Source organism: Halichoerus grypus, chromosome 2, assembly GCF_964656455.1.
Source record: "Halichoerus grypus chromosome 2, mHalGry1.hap1.1, whole genome shotgun sequence".
NCBI classification, from domain to species: Eukaryota; Metazoa; Chordata; class Mammalia; order Carnivora; family Phocidae; genus Halichoerus; species Halichoerus grypus.
In genome coordinates this window covers 204,549,282-204,569,526 of record NC_135713.1, presented here as the reverse complement: position 1 = coordinate 204,569,526, position 20,245 = coordinate 204,549,282, and the positions used below count along the sequence as shown (strand labels likewise).

Here is a 20,245-nt window from a genome sequence, read left to right as displayed (position 1 = left end):
GCTCACCGACGCGGGGTTGGGGGTTTGGAGCGGCTTTATTTTTTTTAACATTTTTCCAGCAGACCACATCCCCGCCCCCCGCTCGCGGTCCCCCGCCCCCCGCACATATACCCTGCACACACACACACACACACACACACACACACACCCGGCGCGCACAGACACGCTCCCTCCCTCCGGCGCGCTCTACCCCTCACTCGCCAGCCCGCCCGCCGCGCACGCAGCCGGCCCCGGCTCCCCGCGCCCGGCGCCCCGCGCCCCGCCGCCGCCGAGCGAAGCCGGGCTGGGCTTGGAGCTGCTCATGGAGAAAGTGCCGGGCGAGATGGAGATTGAGCGCAGGGAGCGGAGCGAGGAGCTGTCCGAGGCGGAGAGGAAGGCGGTGCAGGCTACGTGGGCCCGGCTCTATGCCAACTGCGAGGACGTGGGGGTGGCCATCCTGGTGAGGTAGGTGTCACTCCGGCCCGGCCGAGGCCGGGGGAGGGAGGGCGGCAGCGGCTCCGGGCAGGGGCGGGTTCGGCCCGGGTCCGAGCTCCGGCGCCACCTCTCCAGCTGAAATTGGGGCCGGGCCTGCCCGGGTGCGGGCAGCGTGGGGCGCCTTGGGGTGGGCGAAGCCCTGGCTGAGCCGGTCCTGGCTCTGGGCGTGGGGCTAGGAACTAAGAGCCAGACGCAGGAGGAGGACACCTCGGTCCCTCTCCTCTCCCCGGCCTCAGAACTCCTGGCTGGGCCAGGCATGCCTTCTTCATCAGCGACCCCAACCACCCAACCCAGCTCCCACAGACACACATTTCGATTTGTGTGCTTCAGCTGGGGACTCCCCATTTTAGAGGCAGGAAGACTGAGGCTCAGCCAAGCAGAGGGACAAAGAGGAGCAGACCCCTCTCCAGCTCAGCCCCTTTCTGTGTTCACAGCCTCTTGGAAGGACAGAGCAAAGAGCCAGAGAATAGAGGTCAGAAGGAGTAGGACACTAGGGTCCGGCTTCCCCAGCTGGCCCCTTCCTGCCCCTAGGGGGTGGGCGGACAGGGAGCTCCCAGGTGAGGCACAGGTGAGTGGAGAAGTGAAGGGTCCCTAGGGTACCGTGCCTGCTGAGCTGAGGAGGGAAAGGAAGAAGTGTCAGGAGTCAGGACCCCACCCTGGAATGACCACTTGAGGAGGAAAGGCCGTGTGTCTTGGGCTCAGGGGTTACTCAGGTACCACAAGCCCCCAAAGTAACACTTATTTGCACACCACACACTGGTGGACACATACCGTTGCTCTATAGTTAATGTCCCCACCCCACACAAGCTAGTAACAGACTACAGCCACGGAATGATGCTCTCTTCCCACACATGCTGGTCCCTGGGGCCCCAGACCCACATTCACCCTCAACCCTCTGTCCGAGGCAGAGGGAAACGGCCAGATCTGGGACAGAGCAGGGCAGCCTTATTCTTTGGAGATGGGGTGAGCCCTTGTTTGTGGAAGGGAGAGTTGAAATGCATGCCTGTCTCCCAGTCCTGGCCCCTGGCTCTGGGTTCTCTGTCTCCCTGACTCTCTCTGCCTTCTGCCTCCCCTAAGCCTGAGACCTACCCAGCTCCATATCGATATGCCCTGATTCCAACTTGGAAACAAATTTTGGAGGAAGAAGAGCAAGAGGCACTCTTGAGTTGGAGGAGAATTCCTGAGGAAGGCAGCTCTTTGGGCAGCCCCGAGACCCAGAAACATGGCGGGGGGGTGATGGTGGGGAGGCTACAAGGGGGTTTCAGATCCCGAAGCCATCGGACATTCTGAGACACAGACCTACACGCGGGAGCACCCACACAAGCACACGGTGGGTAGTGGAGTCACAGATGTGCCAGACTGCTGCCCCGGAGGGCGGCTCTTCGCTGTGTGTGTCGGCTCACGCGAGCCCACCAGGCCTTAGGATGCACCCCGGTGTGCACATGGGTCACCAAGAGGAAAGGAGGTGGAGTCCTTAGGGCCTTGGAGATTTGCTGTCCCGACACCCTGCCATTTGCCAGGGAGGACGTGGAGGGGACGTGTCCAAGGTGCAGCTCCTGGGGTACCACCCAGCCTCCCCGGGGAATGGGGGTGCAGAGGAAGGAACTGAACACTACGGCCAGGGCTCTTTCTTGAGAGTCTAATATTCTGACAAGATCTTTCTCTCTATGCCCCTGCAGTTCCCCATTCCTGAATCTTAGGGAGGCTGGGTTTGGGTGGGTGGGGCGGGGTGGGGGGGCATTTACCAATGTGCTCAGTGCTCAGTGAAGGTCCACAATTCATCTGAGAAGGCCTGAGATAGCAGTTAGATCTAGCCTGCTGGTCAGCCCAGGCCACACTCCACCTGACCCACCTCTGTGTTGATGGGAGCCCAGCGCTGGCTCAGCAACTCCCTGCCAGACCCAGGCCCCACCAGCCTGCCCCTCCTGGGTCTCTTCCTGCTCCCTGCCCCCTGACCTGCCAGGTGGGGGAGGCTTGGTTAAAGGGAGGAAAGGGCAAGATCGATAAGCTTCTCGGGTGTCCCAAAGGCCCCTCCCCAGATCCCGTGCACCTCAGTTCTGTCACACCCCGCTCCCCAATTTCACACATATCCACAGGGACAGGCCCCAGTGAGAGCCTGAGACACTAGTCCTCCGGCCCATTGCTCTCGGGTCCTCCCTCCCTGCTGGGCTAAAGCCAGCCGCACCCCCGTGCTCTACTTCCCCCCCACCCAGGAGTTCGCAGCCAGGAAGGTGGTGGCAGTGCTGGAGAAGCTGTCTTTGGGTCTGAGCCAGACCCCACACCTGCACTCCAACTGAGAGGGAACACCCATGCTCTGGGAAGCCTCCCCTCCCGGTTGTAACTCTGCCGCCTTCCCCTCCTCGCACTCAGACGAGCCTATTTCAGGCTCTGCTGGAAGCCCAGATGCCTCTGGGAGCTGAGAAACTCCCCAAGGCTGGCTGCTGAGGTTTCTCCCCGGCTGACAGCACAGGCCTGGACTGGGAGGGTCGAGAGAGTGCCTGCGGAGGGGCCGGGGATAGAGGCCAGGATGAGGGAGCAGAGCATGCGGCCCCAGACTCCCCTGGTGCAGCAGTCGGGCTCCCTGGGACCGTCACTCCTCAGGGCCATCACCTGGCCCCGGGGTGTTGGGGCAGGAGACTCACTGGGTCCCAGGCCCCTGTCTCCCTGGCATAGCAGTCTCTCCGAGGCAGGATGGGGTGGGTAGGGTCTCTCCTTCCTGGCCCTGCCACCCACTTTGCTGGGCAACCTGGGGCATCGATTCCTACAGCAGAACATGGGGATAAAAACAGTGCCAAGGTCAGGAGGCTATTGCAGGATTAATGAAACAATCTAGTAAGTGCTCAGTAAGTCTTCCCTGTTAGCTCCTCATCAGTAAAATGAATATAATGCCTGCTTGGTGGTGGCAATTAAATTAAAGAACAGGTGGAGATGTTTTGCACGTGGCAACACACCAGGCAAACAGCGATCATTATCTTTATGGCAATGTGAAATGCCCACAGCCTAAGATACTCATTTAAGTCCAGATTGGGTTCTTCACATTTGTCCTTCATGCAGTGCCTCTCCAGAAAAATCCACTGTCTTTTCAGACTCATTGCCTCATTTGTCCTCACCAGTATATCTGTGAAGTATCGGGCGGGAGGAACTCCTCTCACACTTGTGCAGACAAGAGGTTGTGAAGTGGTTTGCCCAAGGTCACCCTTGGTCTCCACATGGGCCGTGTCCTAGTCACTCCCCCTGCCAGCAAGCAGCTTTGTCCCCTGAAGGGATGGCCCCAGCCAGATGCTCTTTCTGCATCTGTTCCAGCTCTCTGGCCAAAGGGCTGATTTGGCAGATTATCAGCTTTCTCTGATCACAAAAGGGGACACTTCAGAGTTGTGACACCACCGGACAAAACAGGTTGTCCCAAGACATTCCCTACACGTTCAGAAGTTCTGATCGAGTCTCCGCGTGTACCTCCCCCAACGTCCAGCTCTGGCTGGGAGAGGGGATGCAGAGGTCGTCGGTGTCATCCTGCAGACCACAGGGCCCTGGGCTGAGGTGATGGGTCAGAGGGTGTGTGAGAGCCACAGGCCCTGCCCTTGGGTTGTGGGACCCAGTCCAACAGGCAGAAAGGGAAGAAGCCGTAGAAGGTGTCGGGAGAACCCCTAATGGCCTTAAGGGGAAAACAGTCACCCTGGGCAAGCCCGGGCACTTGGGGGAGGCCAGTCCAACGTGAGAAAGAGTGAGGAAGACATCTCACCTACGGTGTGGAAAGGCTGGCCGGCCCAAGGAGTGCTTTACCAGCAGCTGGAGGGGGCTGGAGGAAGGTGGCTGAGTTGGGACAGTTTGTCGGAAGCCTGGAATCCCAGGTTAAGGATTTTGACTCTGTCCAGTAGGCAATGGGGAGCCACTGAGTGTTTTTTTGTTTTTTTTGTTGTTTTCACTGAATGTTTTTGAGCACGAGAGTGACCTAACAAAAGTGATATTTGGGGCGGGGGGGGGGGGAATTAGACAATCTCAGGTAAACTGGAGAGGCAGGGAGAGAGCTAAAAAGACCTGGGATCTGCCACAGGATGTGCTGAGGCTTCTTGGAGAAGCATGATGTGCAGATGTAAAGTAATGACGGAACCACACTAGGAGGGTAAGACTAGGCCGTAGCTCTAATTAAATTAGCCAATCAATATGTGCTACTGGCTGAGGAGGAAAGCAGGTCGTGAGGAGGGAACAGACGAGCTGGCAGGAGGACTGAGTCGCATTTCTTCCCTCCGTGGACTGGGTGACCTGAGCTAGGTCACTCGGGCTTTACTTTGTCTGCAAAGAGAGCTCTAACTTGATCGCAATAAAGGCTGGCATTTACTGAGCACGCCGCATTCACACTGTGCTGAGGACTCCACCCGTGGTTTCTCAGTTCATCCTCATAGCAAGCCAGGAACAACGATGCCCATTGCATGGATGAGGACACTGAGCCTCAGAAAAGTAAAGTCACTTGCCCAAGGTCACGCTGGCCCGAGATTCCAGAACTAGAGCTCTTACCCTCTCTGCTGGGACTGGAGCCAGCCTTGAAGGGTGTGTCGGGTTTGGAAAGGAGGCCAGAGCAAGAAAGACAGAGGCTTGGGGGACAGAGCTGACAGTATGCAAGTCTGGCGGATGGAAATGGCCAGGACCTGGGGGAGGGGGTTGGGGGAGGTGCACGTACACCAGCCCGGCCAGAGGGAGGGTCTGCACCTGAGGGACAGCTACACAAGGTGGTGAAAACACTTTCGGGTCCTGCCCCTCCTACCCCGCACCCCCATCATCTTGGCCACCTCGGGGTGGGGCCATGGCAGCCCCTACTTCAGCGCTCACCCCCCCTCCCGCCAGGTTCTTTGTGAACTTCCCGTCGGCCAAGCAGTACTTCAGCCAGTTCAAGCACATGACCGAGCCCCTGGAGATGGAGAAGAGCCCCCAGCTGCGGAAACACGCCTGCCGGGTCATGGGGGCCCTCAACACCGTGGTGGAAAACCTGCACGACCCCGAGAAGGTATCCTCTGTGCTCGCCCTTGTGGGCAAAGCCCACGCCCTCAAGCACAAGGTGGAGCCCATGTACTTCAAGGTACGTGGCTAGGTGGGCGTGGCCAGTGCACCACCCAACCTGCTCTGCTCTGGGAGCTCCTGGGGCAACAGCCGGGGACCACTGGACAGCCCAGCCTCTTCCCCCAGCGTGGCTGTGACAGGGAGGGGCGGCAGGATCGGGTCTCAAAGGTGCCTGGCTCCCAAGCTGCCAGGCTGTCGTGTCGTCAATGATCCCCTTGGCCAAACTCTGGATAGAAGGGGTGCTGGGGTTCCTGGGGGCTTGGGGGGGTGCAGCGCACCCAGGCACTTACTTTCCCCTCCTCCCTTTGCTCCCAGATCCTCTCTGGGGTGATTCTGGAGGTGATCGCCGAGGAATTTGCCAATGACTTCCCACCGGAGACGCAGAGAGCCTGGGCCAAGCTGCGTGGCCTCATCTACAGCCACGTGACCGCTGCCTACAAGGAAGTGGGCTGGGTGCAGCAGGTCCCCAATGCCACCATGTGAGGAGGGTTGAGGGTGGGCCGCCTCCCTGCCGTGTCCTCCCCTGCCCCCTGATCTCCCATCTCTCCTGGGCACAGGAGCTGACTGCTGGGGCAGGGACACTTCCGGGACGCTGGGTCTGGGGTCTGACACATTTAAGAACAGGCACGATGGGAGAGGGCTCGGCCCCTACCACGGGCCGGTCGGAGCAGTGAGCCCTGAACAAATTCTCCTTCTCTAGGACAAGAGAGCACTCGGAGACCCCCAAGACCAAGGCCGCCCAGGGCAGCTCTAAAAGGTTCCTGGCGGGAAGGCTAGCTCATCGGGCCCAGAGGCAGGCCAGGCTAAGTCCGACCACTTCCTCCCTGGCTACCAATCACATGGGGCTGTTTTTCAGCTCATGCTGACCAGTGCTCCGTCCTGCCTCTGCCTCGGTAGGGCTGGAGCCATGAGAATCACGAGGATGTGTGCACACAGACGCACATGCCCAAGCCCACGAGGGGCCTGCGAGGGTATCACCACCACGCGTACCGTCAGCAGTGTTTACTTGTAGGCTGACCCTGGAGGCCAGGTTCCCAGTTCTGGGGTGAGGGCCGGGGAGATGGGCTTGAGGAGGGTGGCCAGCCTCAGTGACTCCAGCTGACTCGGGGCAGGAGGGGAGGGCTGGCCCCCAGACATGGTGGCTGGGAACACTCCGGCCTGCCTGGGCCCCCAAGGGGCAGGCAGCTCTGGGAGCTCAATGGAGGGGCGGAGGCAGAGCTGGAGTAGGAAGGAGGGAGAGGAGCGTAGGCGGGAATGGGAAGCAGGGGTCAGCCAGCGGCCCAGGACACGCGTTGTAGAGAAACATTCCCAGCAGTTTCCCATGGAAAAGGCGCGTCTCCTCCCTGGGCTCCAAGCTGGCCCACGGAGCTTGCCGGGACCTCCTGCTCACAAGGCCTCCAGGCCCAGCTCTGGAGGAGGTCCCCTGAGGGCGACCTTGGGAGGCCAGGCCTCCTGACCTTCCTGCTGCTGACCACACCGGCCCCAGCTTGCTCCGGCTCCCTTCCCCCACGGCGGCACCACCCCAGGAGAGTAGAAACCTCAGGAACTTCTGGCTACAGCCAGGGAGCGACTCCAGATGTGCACAGCTGGGCCCTGGCCTACCCCAGATCCCCGGGGGGGGGGGGGGGGGACGGACGGGAAGCCGGCAGAAGATCTTTACCTGCCAGAGGAGGGGCTGGTAGAGCCCGAAGAGCGGCCGGAAGCAGACAGAGGGGCCAGGGAGGGTCTGTGGGGGGAAGGGGCTTGCCCTCCCACGCCTCTCCCCAGGCCGGCTCAGCTCCAGCTGCCAGAGATGAGTTTGTTTACAGCCAGGAGACAACACTTCCTGCTTCTAGAGAAAAGGGCTTTTTTACAGGGGCCTAGAGGAACTGGAGAGGGAGAAGGAGAGAGCTGGCCAGCGTGAGTCCCAGTGAATCAGAAACACATGGACGGCGTTTCCCGACACGAAGCCCTGTCCCCTCCCCTGTCTTGCCCCAGCTGGACCCGTGGGACTTACATCTCACCAAATCCCAAACATTAAGAAACCACCAGAATCTCAGTCTGCCCATTTCTGCTCCTCGTGGAGTGAATGGATGGGCTGTTGTGGGGACTGGCTGGAGCCCTGCATCCATCTGGGCCTGGGCACCTCAAATTTGTGTCTCCCCCCGCACCCACCAGCCGTGAAGTCGTGGGGATTGTCCCCTCGTCCCTTTGCACTTTCACCCCCCCTACCCCGGTCTCCTGAGGGCACGGGTATGGGCCCCGAGAAGGCGTGTCTCCTTGGGCGTGGGGCCTACAGACCCAACCTACTGCTAAGGTCCAAATGGGTTCAGATGGTGGGAGGGAGTTACAGAGCAGAGTTCTAGAAGGCCTCGGTCCAGCTTCTCTTATCAGGGAAGCAGTGGTGGGCCAGATGCCACTGTTTATTGAACTGTCTCTGCTTAAGGGTGTGTGTGCATTTTTTTTTGTGGGTGGGGGAGTCAGGACGTTGGGGGGCATGGTGATGAGTGCAAAAGGGCTGCGTGTGCAGAGAATGCCTATGGGTCACAAGAAGGGTACCCAGACAGGCCAACCAGAGAGGACACGGGTCTCAGAATTAACAGGAGAGGAGCTGATGTTTGAAAGGTTCTTTGTGGTTTGTGAAATGTGTTCACACAGTTGATGTTACTCCATTCTCATAGAGGTAAGCACGGCAGACGTTATTCACATGTTGGAGAGAAAGATCTGGGGTTCAGGTGGGCCACCTGATTTGTCTGAGGTCACGCAGCAAGTTTCTGGCCAAAGGGGGCTAGAACTCGGGTCTGGCGGGTTGCTTCCAGCTGCAGCGGGCTGGGTGTCCCGGCAGATCGTGTCCTGCCTTGCCGTCGTCCCCTGACCCCTCTCCCCTGACCCCCTTATTCCCTGGCCCCACTCCGTGCCCCTTGTAACCTCTTATCTCCATCTCCTATCTCATCCACAGCCCACCAGCCACGCTGCCCTCTTCGGGGCCATAGGACCCCCTCTTTCCTCCCCCTCCCAGGCAGCACCTTGAGCAGAAGGCCGAGTTCTGAAGACCCTCCTTGACCCTCCATTCCTGGGTGCCAAGGAAGCTGGAGGAATCCCTGACTCATCTTCCCGGAAAGAGGCAGCCTCTGTTGTGGCCACAGTTCCCACTGGAGCCGCCGGGAGGTGGCGCTGGCTGTGGGGATGCGGACCCCAGCTCAGCGGCCTGTGGGGGTGGGGGACGCTTCCTCCCTGAAGAGCTGGGCCCACTCTTCTTAGCTTTTCTACTCTCTGTCAGAGACCTAGCTGAGCAGCTGACAGGGGTCTGGGGCAGGTCTGAGTCTCTCCGGGAATAAGGCAGCCCCGTTTCTATCTGCCCGACCAGCATGCAGGTCCCCACATCACCTATCTAGAGCATCATGCACACTCATCTACCATATATACAGATATATTCTATATACAATCTCTATATAAAATATATATATATACATACATATCTATACTGTGTATCTACGGGGCCCAGAGGCACATGTGAAGCCTTGGTTTTGCCCATCTGCGTGTGGGGCAGGGAGGGGTCCTGGTCATGCCTCTGGGCAGAGGACAGAGTGTTCTGGCAGAGACGGGGGTCCCATCTCAGCACAGAGAGAATCTACGCCTGTGGGTAGGGTGGGGGTGACCCAAGGGCCTGGGTGGGCAGGGTGGGGGTGACCCAGCTGGCCAGCAGAGTCCAGCCCTTTCTCCAACCAGCTCCGCACATTCCTGCTTTCCACTTCTAGGTAAAAAGGATTTGGCTTTCCCCCTCTCCCCCTGCCCCAGAAAGGATGTGGCTCCCTGACTTGCTCCAGCATGGGCAAGGGCAGACCGAGGGGCCAGCAGTGTGGGACAGGAGGACCCCCCACCGGGGGAGGGGCCCTGGTGCAGAAACCTCGAATGCCAGCCCCATCTGCCTTTGCTGCTAGGAGCCCAGCGGGAGTGGGGCTCCACGCTGCTGTCAGTGATGACAGGCCAGATGCCTCTGTCCCATCCTGCAGCTCTGCGGGCCGAGGGCCTTCCCTCCCTGCCCCCTGGCTGCTGGCTGCCAGTCAGTCCTGTCCACCCATCGGGGTCAGAGTTGCTGGGGAACCCCCCGTGTGTGCCCCTCGGTCACGTGTGCCATCCGCAAGGATGTCTGGTTACTGTGGCTTCTGTGCCGTGTCCCCTCCTGTCCCATCCTCATGCAGCCACGCGTGTAACTGCCTGTCCTTTTGTAGTTTCTGATGTTTGTAACCAGACCCAGCCGTGTCATTAAACAGACTCCCTCTTCCCGCGTCTGCGCCACTCATTCTGTCTTTTCCTGCCCACTGCCACTCGCCTCTGCCTCCGCTCCTTAGCTCGGGGCTCAGGCCTTTTCTTGAGAGCCACCCAAGGGCCCCCTCCCCTGTGCCTCAGCCGTGGGTCCGCGGAGTTGGGGCTCACACCCGGGGTGGACGCCCCGAACCGTGTAATCAGAAGCACGGGCTGGAGACTGGAAGCGGGGCTGTGGAGGGCCAGGAAGGGTGTCTGTGCTTGTTTTTAAAAAGTCGAGGGGCTTTTAATCTTTTGTTCTGGAAATCTCCTCCCTGGGAGAGAGCCAAGGATTGGGCCCCCACCTGCCCAAGGTGAGCACTGCGCATCCCACACGGAGGGGGGGGGGGTGGGTGGGGGGGGGTGCAGGGAACAAAGTTCCCAGAAGTGCCGGCCGAGGGTGTTTGAGAAAGGAAGTCTGCTTATACCATCTGAAACCTCTAGCACCTTCCCTGAGCTCTCAGCTCCCAGACCCCCTTCCCAAGCCCTGGATCCCGCACCCCACAGCCTCAGGCCGGCCTGTCCCGCCCCACGCATGATGGAGGCAACCGCCAGAGCATCAACTCCCCAAGGAGGGACCAAGAGGTCACCCCCCCTGGGTGGGCTGCAGGAGAAGCAGGAAGCAGCCTCCAGCCACCCTTGGGAGGGCTCCTGGCTGCCAGGGAAGATTCAACTGACGTTCAGGAAGTCTTGTCTCCCAGACCGTGAACTCCTCGAATGCAGGCTACACCTTCATCTTCTGGGCCTGGCACAGCAGAGGTGCTCAATAGAAGTCCAAAGAGTAAATGAATACCACTCATAGAAAGCAAGACCAGTGCATGGGGCCAAGAGTGAGCTGTGTGAATGAGGCAGAAGTGTGGGGTGGAGAGGGCAGCAATGGGCAAGGCCTTTCCAGGGAGGCAGTGCTGCAGGGCAGGGTGCTGCACTCTGGAGCCAGACTGCTCCTAATGCTGTGTGGCTTTGGGCAAGTCACTTAGCCTTTCTGAGCTGCATGGTCACCTCTGATTTAAAATAGGAGTGAAAAATAAAATAAAATAGGAGTGCACAAGGCCGGTTCCTGGAGGAGGAGGATGTAAGCCAGCCACAGTACTGGGGACGTGGGCATGCTCAGGACAGGGTGACTTGACCATCAGACCATCGGAAGCAGCAAATGGAAGGAGGAGAGAGGGTGGGCTGGCCAAGACCAGTCTTGAGAGGAAAGGGGAAGGCAGTGAATAAAGGAGGGAAATCGCAGGAAGCAGGGCAAAGGACAGGGAGATCCTGGGCTTGATGGCCCCTGGTGAGCTCAGGCTGAACCGGAGCCAGAGGGCTGGGGACAGCGGGAGCTGTGAGAGGAAAGGGGGCCTCTGTGCGCAGGGTGGGGAAGAGCCTCTGGGAAGAAAGACTCCCCTCCTTCACTTCAGTTGGCATAAGTGGGAAGGAGCCTCTGAACCAGGCAAAACTGGAATCATTCAGGAATGTGGCCCTTGAGAAAGTTTATCCCCTCTCCCCACCCCCTTGACATGGGACACAGGCAATTAGCGACTCCCCCTAGACCTGGGCTAGAGATGCTGCTGCGTAGGGGTGGGGTGGGGGAGGGACAAGTCCAACCATGGCCAGCTGGGCAGGGCCGGGGTGCCCCCAGTAGGCTGTCCCCTGGGTAGGGGAGCCAGGTCTGGGCTTTTGTGCTCTATACTCAGGGATAGCCTTGTCGCTTAAGAGCTAAGCAACTGGGCCAGCTCCCCCTGGCTTGCTCAGGCTGTGAGTGATGGGGTGACAGGAAGGGGGGTTGCCCAGGCTGCAGCTCCTTCCCCACCAAGCGGTCCTGGCCACGCAGCCCCACAGCGCCCCCTGCTGGCCGCTGGGCGGGACCCTCACTGGGAGGCCGCGACCTTCCCTTCCTACTTCCCTTACCTGTGGGCCCACCTTCCTCCCTCGCTTTAAAAGACGTATCCTGAGGCACAAAGGAAAAATGTGAACCCCCATACCTATTTATGAAGATATCCTCCCATATTCTGAGCCAGGTGGAAAAAGTTAATAAATGCTCTATTAAAAAACAGACGAGAGATAAAGCACCCCGGGTGCCCAGATTGTTGGCTCTTCTTTGTCAACACCTACAAACTCACTCATTTCTGGTGGCTCCGGGTGTCCCTCAGCTTGTGGCCACACGGCCTTCTGTGTGTCGGCCTAAACCCAAGATGATCTCATCTCGAGATCTTTAACATCTGCAAAGGCCGTTTCTCCAATAAGGCAGGTTCCCGGGCTCCATGAATCTGGAGGCCTCCACTTAGCCCGCTATACCCGTAAGGGGAGGAAAGAGCAAGGGAACAAGCAGGGACCCACCTGCTCCTCCTCCTATAAGCCAGACACTTGCGGGGCCCTGCAGGTCTGGCCGGGCCCTGCTCCAGGAATTGTCCATCCTGGCAGGGAGGAAGAACTTGGTAATGAATGTGTGAACAGTGGGGTAATTTCAGACCAGTGAGGACAGAGTCTTGGGGGCAGGAGGGAGCTCCTCTAGAAAGGCCTCACCTATTTTCCTCCAACACCCTCAGAAATGCACCTCATAACCCCATTTTATGACCCATTTTATAACAGGATGCAGTTAACAACTTGCCCACAGTCACAGGGCAAAGCAGGAACCCCAGGCTGACCCCAAAGTCTGAGCACCGCCCCCCCACCCCAACTCCCATCATTAGCAGAGAGATGCAGAGTGAAGCACCCAGAGCAGAAAAAAAAAACCCATCACCCCTGGCCTGGCCTCCTAGCCACTCTCCTGCTTTCATAGTCTGTCTCCACTCAGCACCGGGCAATGCTTTCTCCAGTCTTGTCGGCCCCAGTGCAGACCTTCCAACGGCTGCCAGGTCCCAGATAGCCCTCTGGGGTCTAGAAGGCCCTATAAAAGGAGTAGCTAATAACAGGGGAGGTTAATGAAGTCAAGAAGGGATCTGGGATCTGAGACTGTTGGGAGAGGTGGGACGGCCCCACACAGAGCTTCAGAGAGACAATGTGTCCACAGACCTAATGTTCTGTTTCTCATTCCTGAACCAAGATCTGGGCTGATGGTGGGGGCCCAGGTGTTCCAAGCTCGGGAGGAGCGGCGGGATCCAGACCGTGCATTTACTTCTACATCCCCTTGGATCATGGAAAAGACTTTGGGAGCCTGAGGGAGCAAAGCTCCTCCAAAGAGCTTTTGTGGGGCACCTGGGTGTCTCAGTCGGTTAAGCGTCTGCCTTTGGTTCAGGCCATGATCCCAGGGTCCTGGGACTGAGCCCCGAGTCAGGCTCCCTGCTAGGTGGGAAGCCTGCTTCTCCTTCTCCTTCTGCCCCTCGCTCGTGCTCTCTCCCATATAAATAAACAAAATCTTAAAAAGAAAAGAAAAGAAAAACAACAGCTTTTGCATTTCTCCAAACAGAGGGAGGGGCCACCGTTTCAGACTGGCATCAGGAGACTCTTGCTGGGGGCGCCTGGGTGGCTCAGTCGTTAAGCGTCTGCCTTCAGCTCAGGTCATGATCCCAGGGTCCTGGGTTCGAGCCCCACATCCGGCTCCCTGCTCAGCAGGGGAGTCTGCTTCTCCCTCTCCCTCCCTCCCCGCTTGTTCTCTCTCTCTCTGTCTCTCAAATAAATAAATAAAATCTTAAAAAAAAAAAAAGAAATTCAGACATATACAGAAAGCATTTGGAGAATGCCTGGTGTTCATGGGGCATCTTGAAACAATTTATGCAAATGGAGTCCTAAGAAATAACGGCGGACACATATATGGCATATCTCCTCTGCTCACGTACACACTCCATTGTCCCATTGGTTCGCTTACAAAATACAAGCTCAAAGATAAGAGTATTAGACAAATAGACAGCAGAGCGTTAAATCTGGTACAGACCCCTTCCGGGGCACCTGGCTGGCTCTGTTGGTTGAACACGCAACTCTTGGTCTCAGGGTTATAAGTTCAAGTCCCACGCCAGGTGTAGAGATGACTTAAAAATTAAAAAATAAAATAAACAAAATAAAAAGAGCCCTTCTGAGCACAGGGCTCTGTGCTGCTGTCCAGGTCACGTGCCCATGAAGCTGGCCCTGCCTCTGGACAACAGCCTCTGGACAATAGCCACTGGGGGACCGAACCCACCAATGAGCTTGGAAGTGGATCGTCCCCTAGCCAGGCTTGAGATGCCCACAGGCCCCGCTAACACTTGGATGATAGCCTCACAAGATACCCTGAGCCAAAGAACCCAGCTGAGCCACACCTGGGCTCCTGAGCCACAGAAACTGTGAGATAATAGTGTGTGTTGTTTTAAGCAGCTAAGGCTGGGGGGACTTGCTAGGGCAGCTGATACCTTTCTGTAAAGCAGAGCTTTCCTTCCCCCAAAGTGGGGCTATTTGGTTACTTTGAAACACTGTTCCTACTGAAAAGATAGATGGATAGATGCTTGAGATTTTCCCTTTATTCACTTTTTTTTTAGTCATCTCTCCACCCAGCGTGGTGCTTGAACTCACAACCCCGAGACCAAGAGTCACACGTTCTACAGACCGAGCCAGTCAGGCGCCCCAACACCAGTTTTCAAAGTAAGATATTGGTTTAGTAAATGCCCCACTGGGGGGTCCCAAGAGTTTCTCTGATTTCTTCTGTTGAAGTTTCTTAGGAACACACAACTTTTCACGATTCCCGTGCATTTCAATCATCTACGATCGTTTTTCTTTTCTTTTCTTTTTAAAGATTTATTTATTTATTTGAGAGAGAGAGAGAGCATGAGCAGAGGAAGGGGCAGAGGGAGAGGGAGAGAGAATTTCCAGCAGACTCCCCACTAAGCTTGGAGTCAGACTCGGGGCTCAATCCCACAACCCCAAGATCATGACCTTAGCCAAAATCAAGAGTCGGATGCCCAACCACCCAGGCACCCCTACAATCATTTTTCTTTTTGATGTTCAGATTGTTCCAGTTTGGCCAGTGGGAGTCCCTTCCAGCTGGTTCCTGGGTCCTTCTTGCATGATGCCATTAATCTTTGAAGGCTTCCTTGCTCTCTGCCACAAACAAGGTATCTCAGGCTCCCCAGGCACTTTCTCCTGCCCCAGACCCTCAGCCCGCCGTTTCTCAGGGGAGCCCTGATTCCTTTGGTGGTGCCTTCTATTCAGACACTGAGATCTGGATGCTAGGGGTCATCATACTTACAATTTGCCTTTCCCCCCAATTATTAGTGGGCTTGGGCATCGGGTATATTCACTGACAATTTTCACTTATTCTTTGAATTACCTGTTCTTATTCTTTATCCAATATTCCTCTTATGTTGTAATTTTTAAAAAGATTTTATTTTTAGGGGCGCCTGGTGGCTCAGTCGGTTAAGCATCTGCCTTTGGCTCAGGTCATGATCCCAGGGTCCTCGGATCTTAAAAAAAAAAAAAAATTTTTTTTTAAGTAATCTCTACACCAAATATGGGACTCGAACTCATAACCTGAGATCAAGAGTCGCACGCTCCCCTGACTGAGCCAGCCAGGTGCCCCTCTTATTTTGTAATTTTAAAATTGATGTGTAGGACCTCTTTTTTAGTTTCTAGATATTGATCCTTTATCAGTTACAACCATCGGAAGTACTTTCTCCCATTGCGTGGCTTCTCATTTTATCAAGGGCATCTGTTATGGCACAGAAGTCTACAGCTTTTATGTCATCAGATCCGTCAATCTTTTTGTTTATGGCTTCTGGGTGGGGCTCCTAAGGGGGGAAGTCTTCCTAGGGAGGCCTCAGCTCCTCAAGGTTAGCTAAATTGCCTAATGTAAGTCATCAAACAGCTAGTTAGTGGGTATACTGGAGTATCTGTCACCAAAGCCAGTGTCCCCCCAACCCACGGCCCTCCCAGGGTGACTGCAGCCTCCAAGGTGAGGGAGGGAAGATGCAGCAGCGACCCGGGGTCTGCAGGATGAGCCCAGCCAGGATACGGAAGGTAATGTGGGCTCTGGAATAACATTCAAAGTCCGTTCCCAAAGGCCAGTCAAAATGACCAGATCTGGGATGAGACTAGGATGCCTCAGAGGAGGGCTGATAAAGGACTGAGAACAGCACGTGCAAGGACCAGACTGCTGGGAGAGAGGCAGAGATTTCAAGGTCACCAGGGGGGAGGAGACAGCACCCCAAAGAAACAGAGCTGAAAAGCATCTCGGGGCCCCAGGAGTCTGACCACATCAGCCTCTGGACACTGGACGCCCCAGTGTTTCACCTGGGTGGCAGGCAGCTCTTAAAATACCTGGTGCACCCTAATAGAGAGAGGGTCACTGGTGCCCCTTCCTGGGCATGACCTTCTGAAAGGAGGGCAGGATGGCAGAGAGAAGTTACATAGGCTTTTGCAGCTTACTAACGCCGATAAGCCCTCTGAAGAGCGAGCCTGTGGCCTTAATGCCTGTCGTATTTAGGTGGGGCTGCCAGGTTTTCTGGTGAGAAAGCAGGTGGAGGGAGTAAAGATGAATCATGCCTTCTCCAGGTTCCCTAGACCACGTGGGGCTCCTTGGTGCAGCACCCCTCATCGCCACTAGGTGGCGACTTTGCACCATCAATACTAACGGCCAGGGCCCAGCAAGATACTGGCTCCCTTCTCCGAAAAATCCCTCAACTTCACCCCGCCCAAGCTCTCTTTCTTGACTTTGCCCCCCTAGAGCCCGTGGGTGGGGGGATAAGCCCAGAACATAAATGGAGAGGACATCTGAGGTCCTGGGTCAGCCAAATTCTGGGTAGAGGGGATGCCTTTCTGATCCTCTTCTCCGCTCAGGTCCCCCAGCCTCTTTCCCCATCCCTTTGACCTGGACCTTTTTTTTTTTTTTTTTTAAGATTTTATTTATTTATTTGACACAGAGAGAGATAGCGAGAGCAAGAACACAAGCAGGGGGAGTGGGAGAGGGAGAAGCAGGCTTCCTGCCGAGCAGGGAGCCCGATGTGGGACTTGATCCCAGGACCCTGGGATCATGACCTGAGCCAAAGGCAGATGCTTAACGACTGAGCCACCCAGGCGCCCTGACCTGGACCTTTGCAGTAGCCTCTTCACTAGCCTTGCTACCTTTGCCAAACCTGTCTGTCCTAAGCACAGCCAGAATGCCCCTTCTGAAATACGGGTATGGTCCAGGGTGGCTGGAAAGAACATGGGCCTTGGCACCGTACACAGCTCGGCTCTCTACCGGCTGTGTGGCCCTGGGCACAGCGCTAAACCTCTCTGAACCTTGACAAGAAAGTCAGCATCTCGTCATTCAATAGGGCTTCATTACGTGTTCTACATTTCTTTGAATCTCAGCTAACAAAGAGACCCCTAGTATTTTACTCCCCTGGACAAACACAGGGACATCCTTCAAAGGTGTATCATCAGAACCTTTCTGAGTTCGCCAACTTATGACTTCAGGGTCCCCTTGCCCTTTTCTTCTGGGGGTCACAATGTCTCACCTTCTTGATCTGAATGTCACGAGGGGGTCTCAGGATTGCTCAGACACGAAAGAAAGCCTATATTATTCTCATGTGTCAGGGAGCTGGTGGCTGTTTGCTCCCTTCCCCAGCCTTCCCGCAAATCAGTGCTTACAAGGGACAAAGTGTTCTCATTTTAAAACTCTTGAGTGTGTGGTCTTTATTCCACAAAGCCTGTTTCCTCATCTGTAACGCTTGGTTTGCCTACCCTGCAGGATTGCTGTCAAGATTAAAAATGTAACCATGTCTATGAAAGCAATTTTCAAAGAGTAAAATATGAGATGCAATGTTCCAATTTAAAAACTCCCCACTGCTTACAGAAAAATAAAAGCACCTCTCCTGACCTAGCAGAGCTTCCAGCGTACACCTCCTGCCTCCCCACACTTGTTGCCTGTCAGCCTCCCCGCACGTCCTGGGATGCCAGAACCCCCCCCAGCTATAACCAGGGGCCCCTCGTTCCTGTGTCTTTGTTCTTGTTCTTCCCACCAGCAATTCCTTTCCTCATCCTTCCCTGTCAAGATCCTCCTGACACCTTTAGGCTAATTTTGTTTAAAGATTTTATTTATTTATTTGAGAGAGAGAGGAAGAGAGAGCACAAGGCGGGGGGGGGGGTGCAGAGGGAAAAGCAGACTCCTCACTGAGCAGGGAGCCCGATGTGGGACTCGATCCCAGGACCCTGGGATCACGACCTGAGCTGAAGGCAGATGCTTCACCCGACTGAGCCACCCAGGCATCCCCCTTTAGGCTAATTTTAGAAAAAGTTTAGACTGTGTTTTCTGTAAGCGATAAAAGTAATACACGCACATGGTATGCGATGAAAAGCAAGTGTCTGTCCCGCTTCTCTCCACTACCCTCCCACGCAGGGTCACCCCACACATGCACTTCCAGAATGTGTTTGTGGATCTACCGGCAAATACATGGATGTTCTCTTTAAACGTAGGTAGATGGAGTTACGTTAACATGCACCTTGCTCTTTTTCACTTCATGTATCCTGGATGTATTCCTCATCAGCACACAGAGTTGCCTAACTGCTTTTAACAGCTGTGTAACATGACCGCAAACTATACCCCTGGTCTATTGGACGCCCTTCTGCCCTCCGGCTGCACAGGTGTCTGGAGTTGCAGCCAAGGCCCCGCTCAGCCTCCCTGCACCTACATCGCTGGGCGGGGTGCTCTGTTTCTAGGGGGCAAATCCCTGACGGCTATCAGCACCATGAGTCCCTCTCCCCCTGGGGGCTCCTACAGTTTCCCTGGTGTTCCTGGGCTGACCCCATGGCTCAGGTATCTGGACCATTTGCTAGAGTCTAAAGTCAGATTGTGAGACTTGGCTCAAACCCCAGCTTCTCCACTTCATCTCCCTCTGCCTCAGTCTTCTCATCCCTAAAATGGAGAGGATCACAGTGGTACTACTTCTGACTTGTCACAAGAGTTGAGATAACACATTACAGCCCTTCGATCAGGCTGCCCTCATCCTTCCTCTTATAGCCCCTGTGTATTTCCACCTCCGTGCTACCGAGCCCCAGCTCTTCGCACACAGGCCCTGGTCTTGTTCCTCTCTGTGCCCACGGCCCCCAGGCATGTGGTGGGTGCACAATAATCCGCCCATGCATTTGCTACCGGGGATCAACCCTCCAGCTTTGGCCCTTTCCCCACCCCCAACGCTTGGGGGATGGGGACGAGGAAGGATGCCTTTCCTCTGGATAATCCCCAGCAGTCAGGAGCCCCTCCTCCTCTTTTCACTTCTTAACCTCCCACCCCCATCCCACTTAGGAGCTCTGTAAGGGGCCAGGCTGTCCCCTGAGACCAACAGGACTGCCCGATTCTGGTCCCATAGGTCCAGGCCCCTTCCCCCCCAGCAGAGTCTCCCTTCAAACTCTGCTCCTCCAGGCAAAGCTGGTAGGGCAAGATAAGCGCCTCCAGGGCTGAGAAAGGGGCCTGCAGACCTTGGAGTTCCTCCCAGCTCCCCTGGCCACAGTTTTGTCTAGGCCGAAGGAGGAGGCTAGGCCAAGTCCTCTTCCTGCTGAGGAGGAAGAAGCGTCCACCGGGGGAGCCAGACTCGGGCCAAGGGGCCAGGAGAGTGGAAGGACAGAGCGGCCCAGTGCTCGCAGGGGTTAGCGAACACTACACCCAGCCCGCACCCAGCCCGCACCCCACCCTGGAGGGAGTTGGGCGGGTCCTGTCAATGCCTTTAGGAAGGGGGAGGCTCACCAATTTTGGCCCTGGCCACAGGGCTGTTGCAGGTGGGACCCCACAAGTATGGGTGCCCAGGGGGCGAGGGAGAGCAACCCCAGGGGAGCCGCTGAGCTAGGGAGAGGCTGGGCCACAGGGAGATCAGGAATCAGAGGCCAGCTTCTCTGGGCTGAGAGGGAGTAGAAATTGGCTCAGAATTGATGAGAAATGGGGTCCTAGTGTGACAATAGGAACAGTAGTATCGACAGTAACCATAGCACATGCCAGGTGCCCCTCCCCTCCCCCCGGGGGGGGGGGCTCTTCTTACAAGAGGCAGGGCCTATCATGACCCCCATTTACAGAGGAGGAAGCCGAGGCTCAGGGAGGTTGCAGGATTTGTCCAAGGCCACACAGATAGCAGGAGGCAGGGTCAGGATCTGAACTTAGGTCCTCTGGCTGTCGGCCCCCACCCTTATGATAATAACCCCACTAGTTAACACTTGGTGGTGCAGCCTTTCACAGGTTCTGTTCGCTGCATCCCCACTGCCAACCACGTGAGAAGGCCAGGAAGGCTTTGCAATTTCTCAAATTAAGAACAGGGTCAGAGGGGCTAGGGCCTGGGCCGAAGCCACCCTGTCCTCGAGGCTGGGCCCACCTAATCTCCAGATCCTGAGCGCTTTCCTCCCCTGCTGCAGGTGCCCGCGTGAGCCAAGGTTCTGCCCCATCAGGAAGGTTGTGTGTCGCCGGGCCAGAGACAACGTGAGTTTTCACTGGGTGGCCCTAAAGGAGATTGCTGTGACTCCTCCAGAGACCCCGGCCACCCACGCAGGCACCCAGCGCGGGCTTCTCCCAGGGACCAGC

The 20,245-nt window shown here is 56.5% G+C and overlaps 1 protein-coding gene across 2 annotated transcripts; it reads left to right on the top strand.

The window, feature by feature from the left end:
* The first annotated feature begins 125 nt into the window (after positions 1-125).
* On the top strand, positions 126-9,789 carry CYGB (cytoglobin). 2 transcript variants are annotated; one of them, XM_078066145.1, is made up of 5 exons: positions 126-444; positions 5,314-5,545; positions 5,842-6,005; positions 6,227-6,283; positions 8,465-9,789. In XM_078066145.1, exons 1-5 carry the CDS (start codon positions 302-304, stop codon positions 8,496-8,498), a joined length of 630 nt encoding a protein of 209 aa, XP_077922271.1. In that variant the 5' UTR covers positions 126-301; the 3' UTR covers positions 8,499-9,789. The 2 variants fall into 2 exon arrangements, with proteins under 2 accessions (XP_077922271.1, XP_035944408.1); XM_036088515.2 differs by lacking the exon at positions 6,227-6,283 and having other exon boundaries at positions 132-444.
* Positions 9,790-20,245: the final 10,456 nt, after the last annotated feature.

Coding starts and splice junctions, on each gene's coding strand:
- CYGB (XM_078066145.1), top strand. CDS start 302: ATGGAGAAAGTGCCGGGCGAGATGGAGATTGAGCGCAGGGAGCGGAGC. Junction 445..5,313: donor GGGGTGGCCATCCTGGTGAG/GTAGGTGTCACT, acceptor CCCTCCCGCCAG/GTTCTTTGTGAACTTCCCGT. Junction 6,284..8,464: donor GCCCAGGGCAGCTCTAAAAG/GTTCCTGGCGGG, acceptor TCTCATCCACAG/CCCACCAGCCACGCTGCCCT.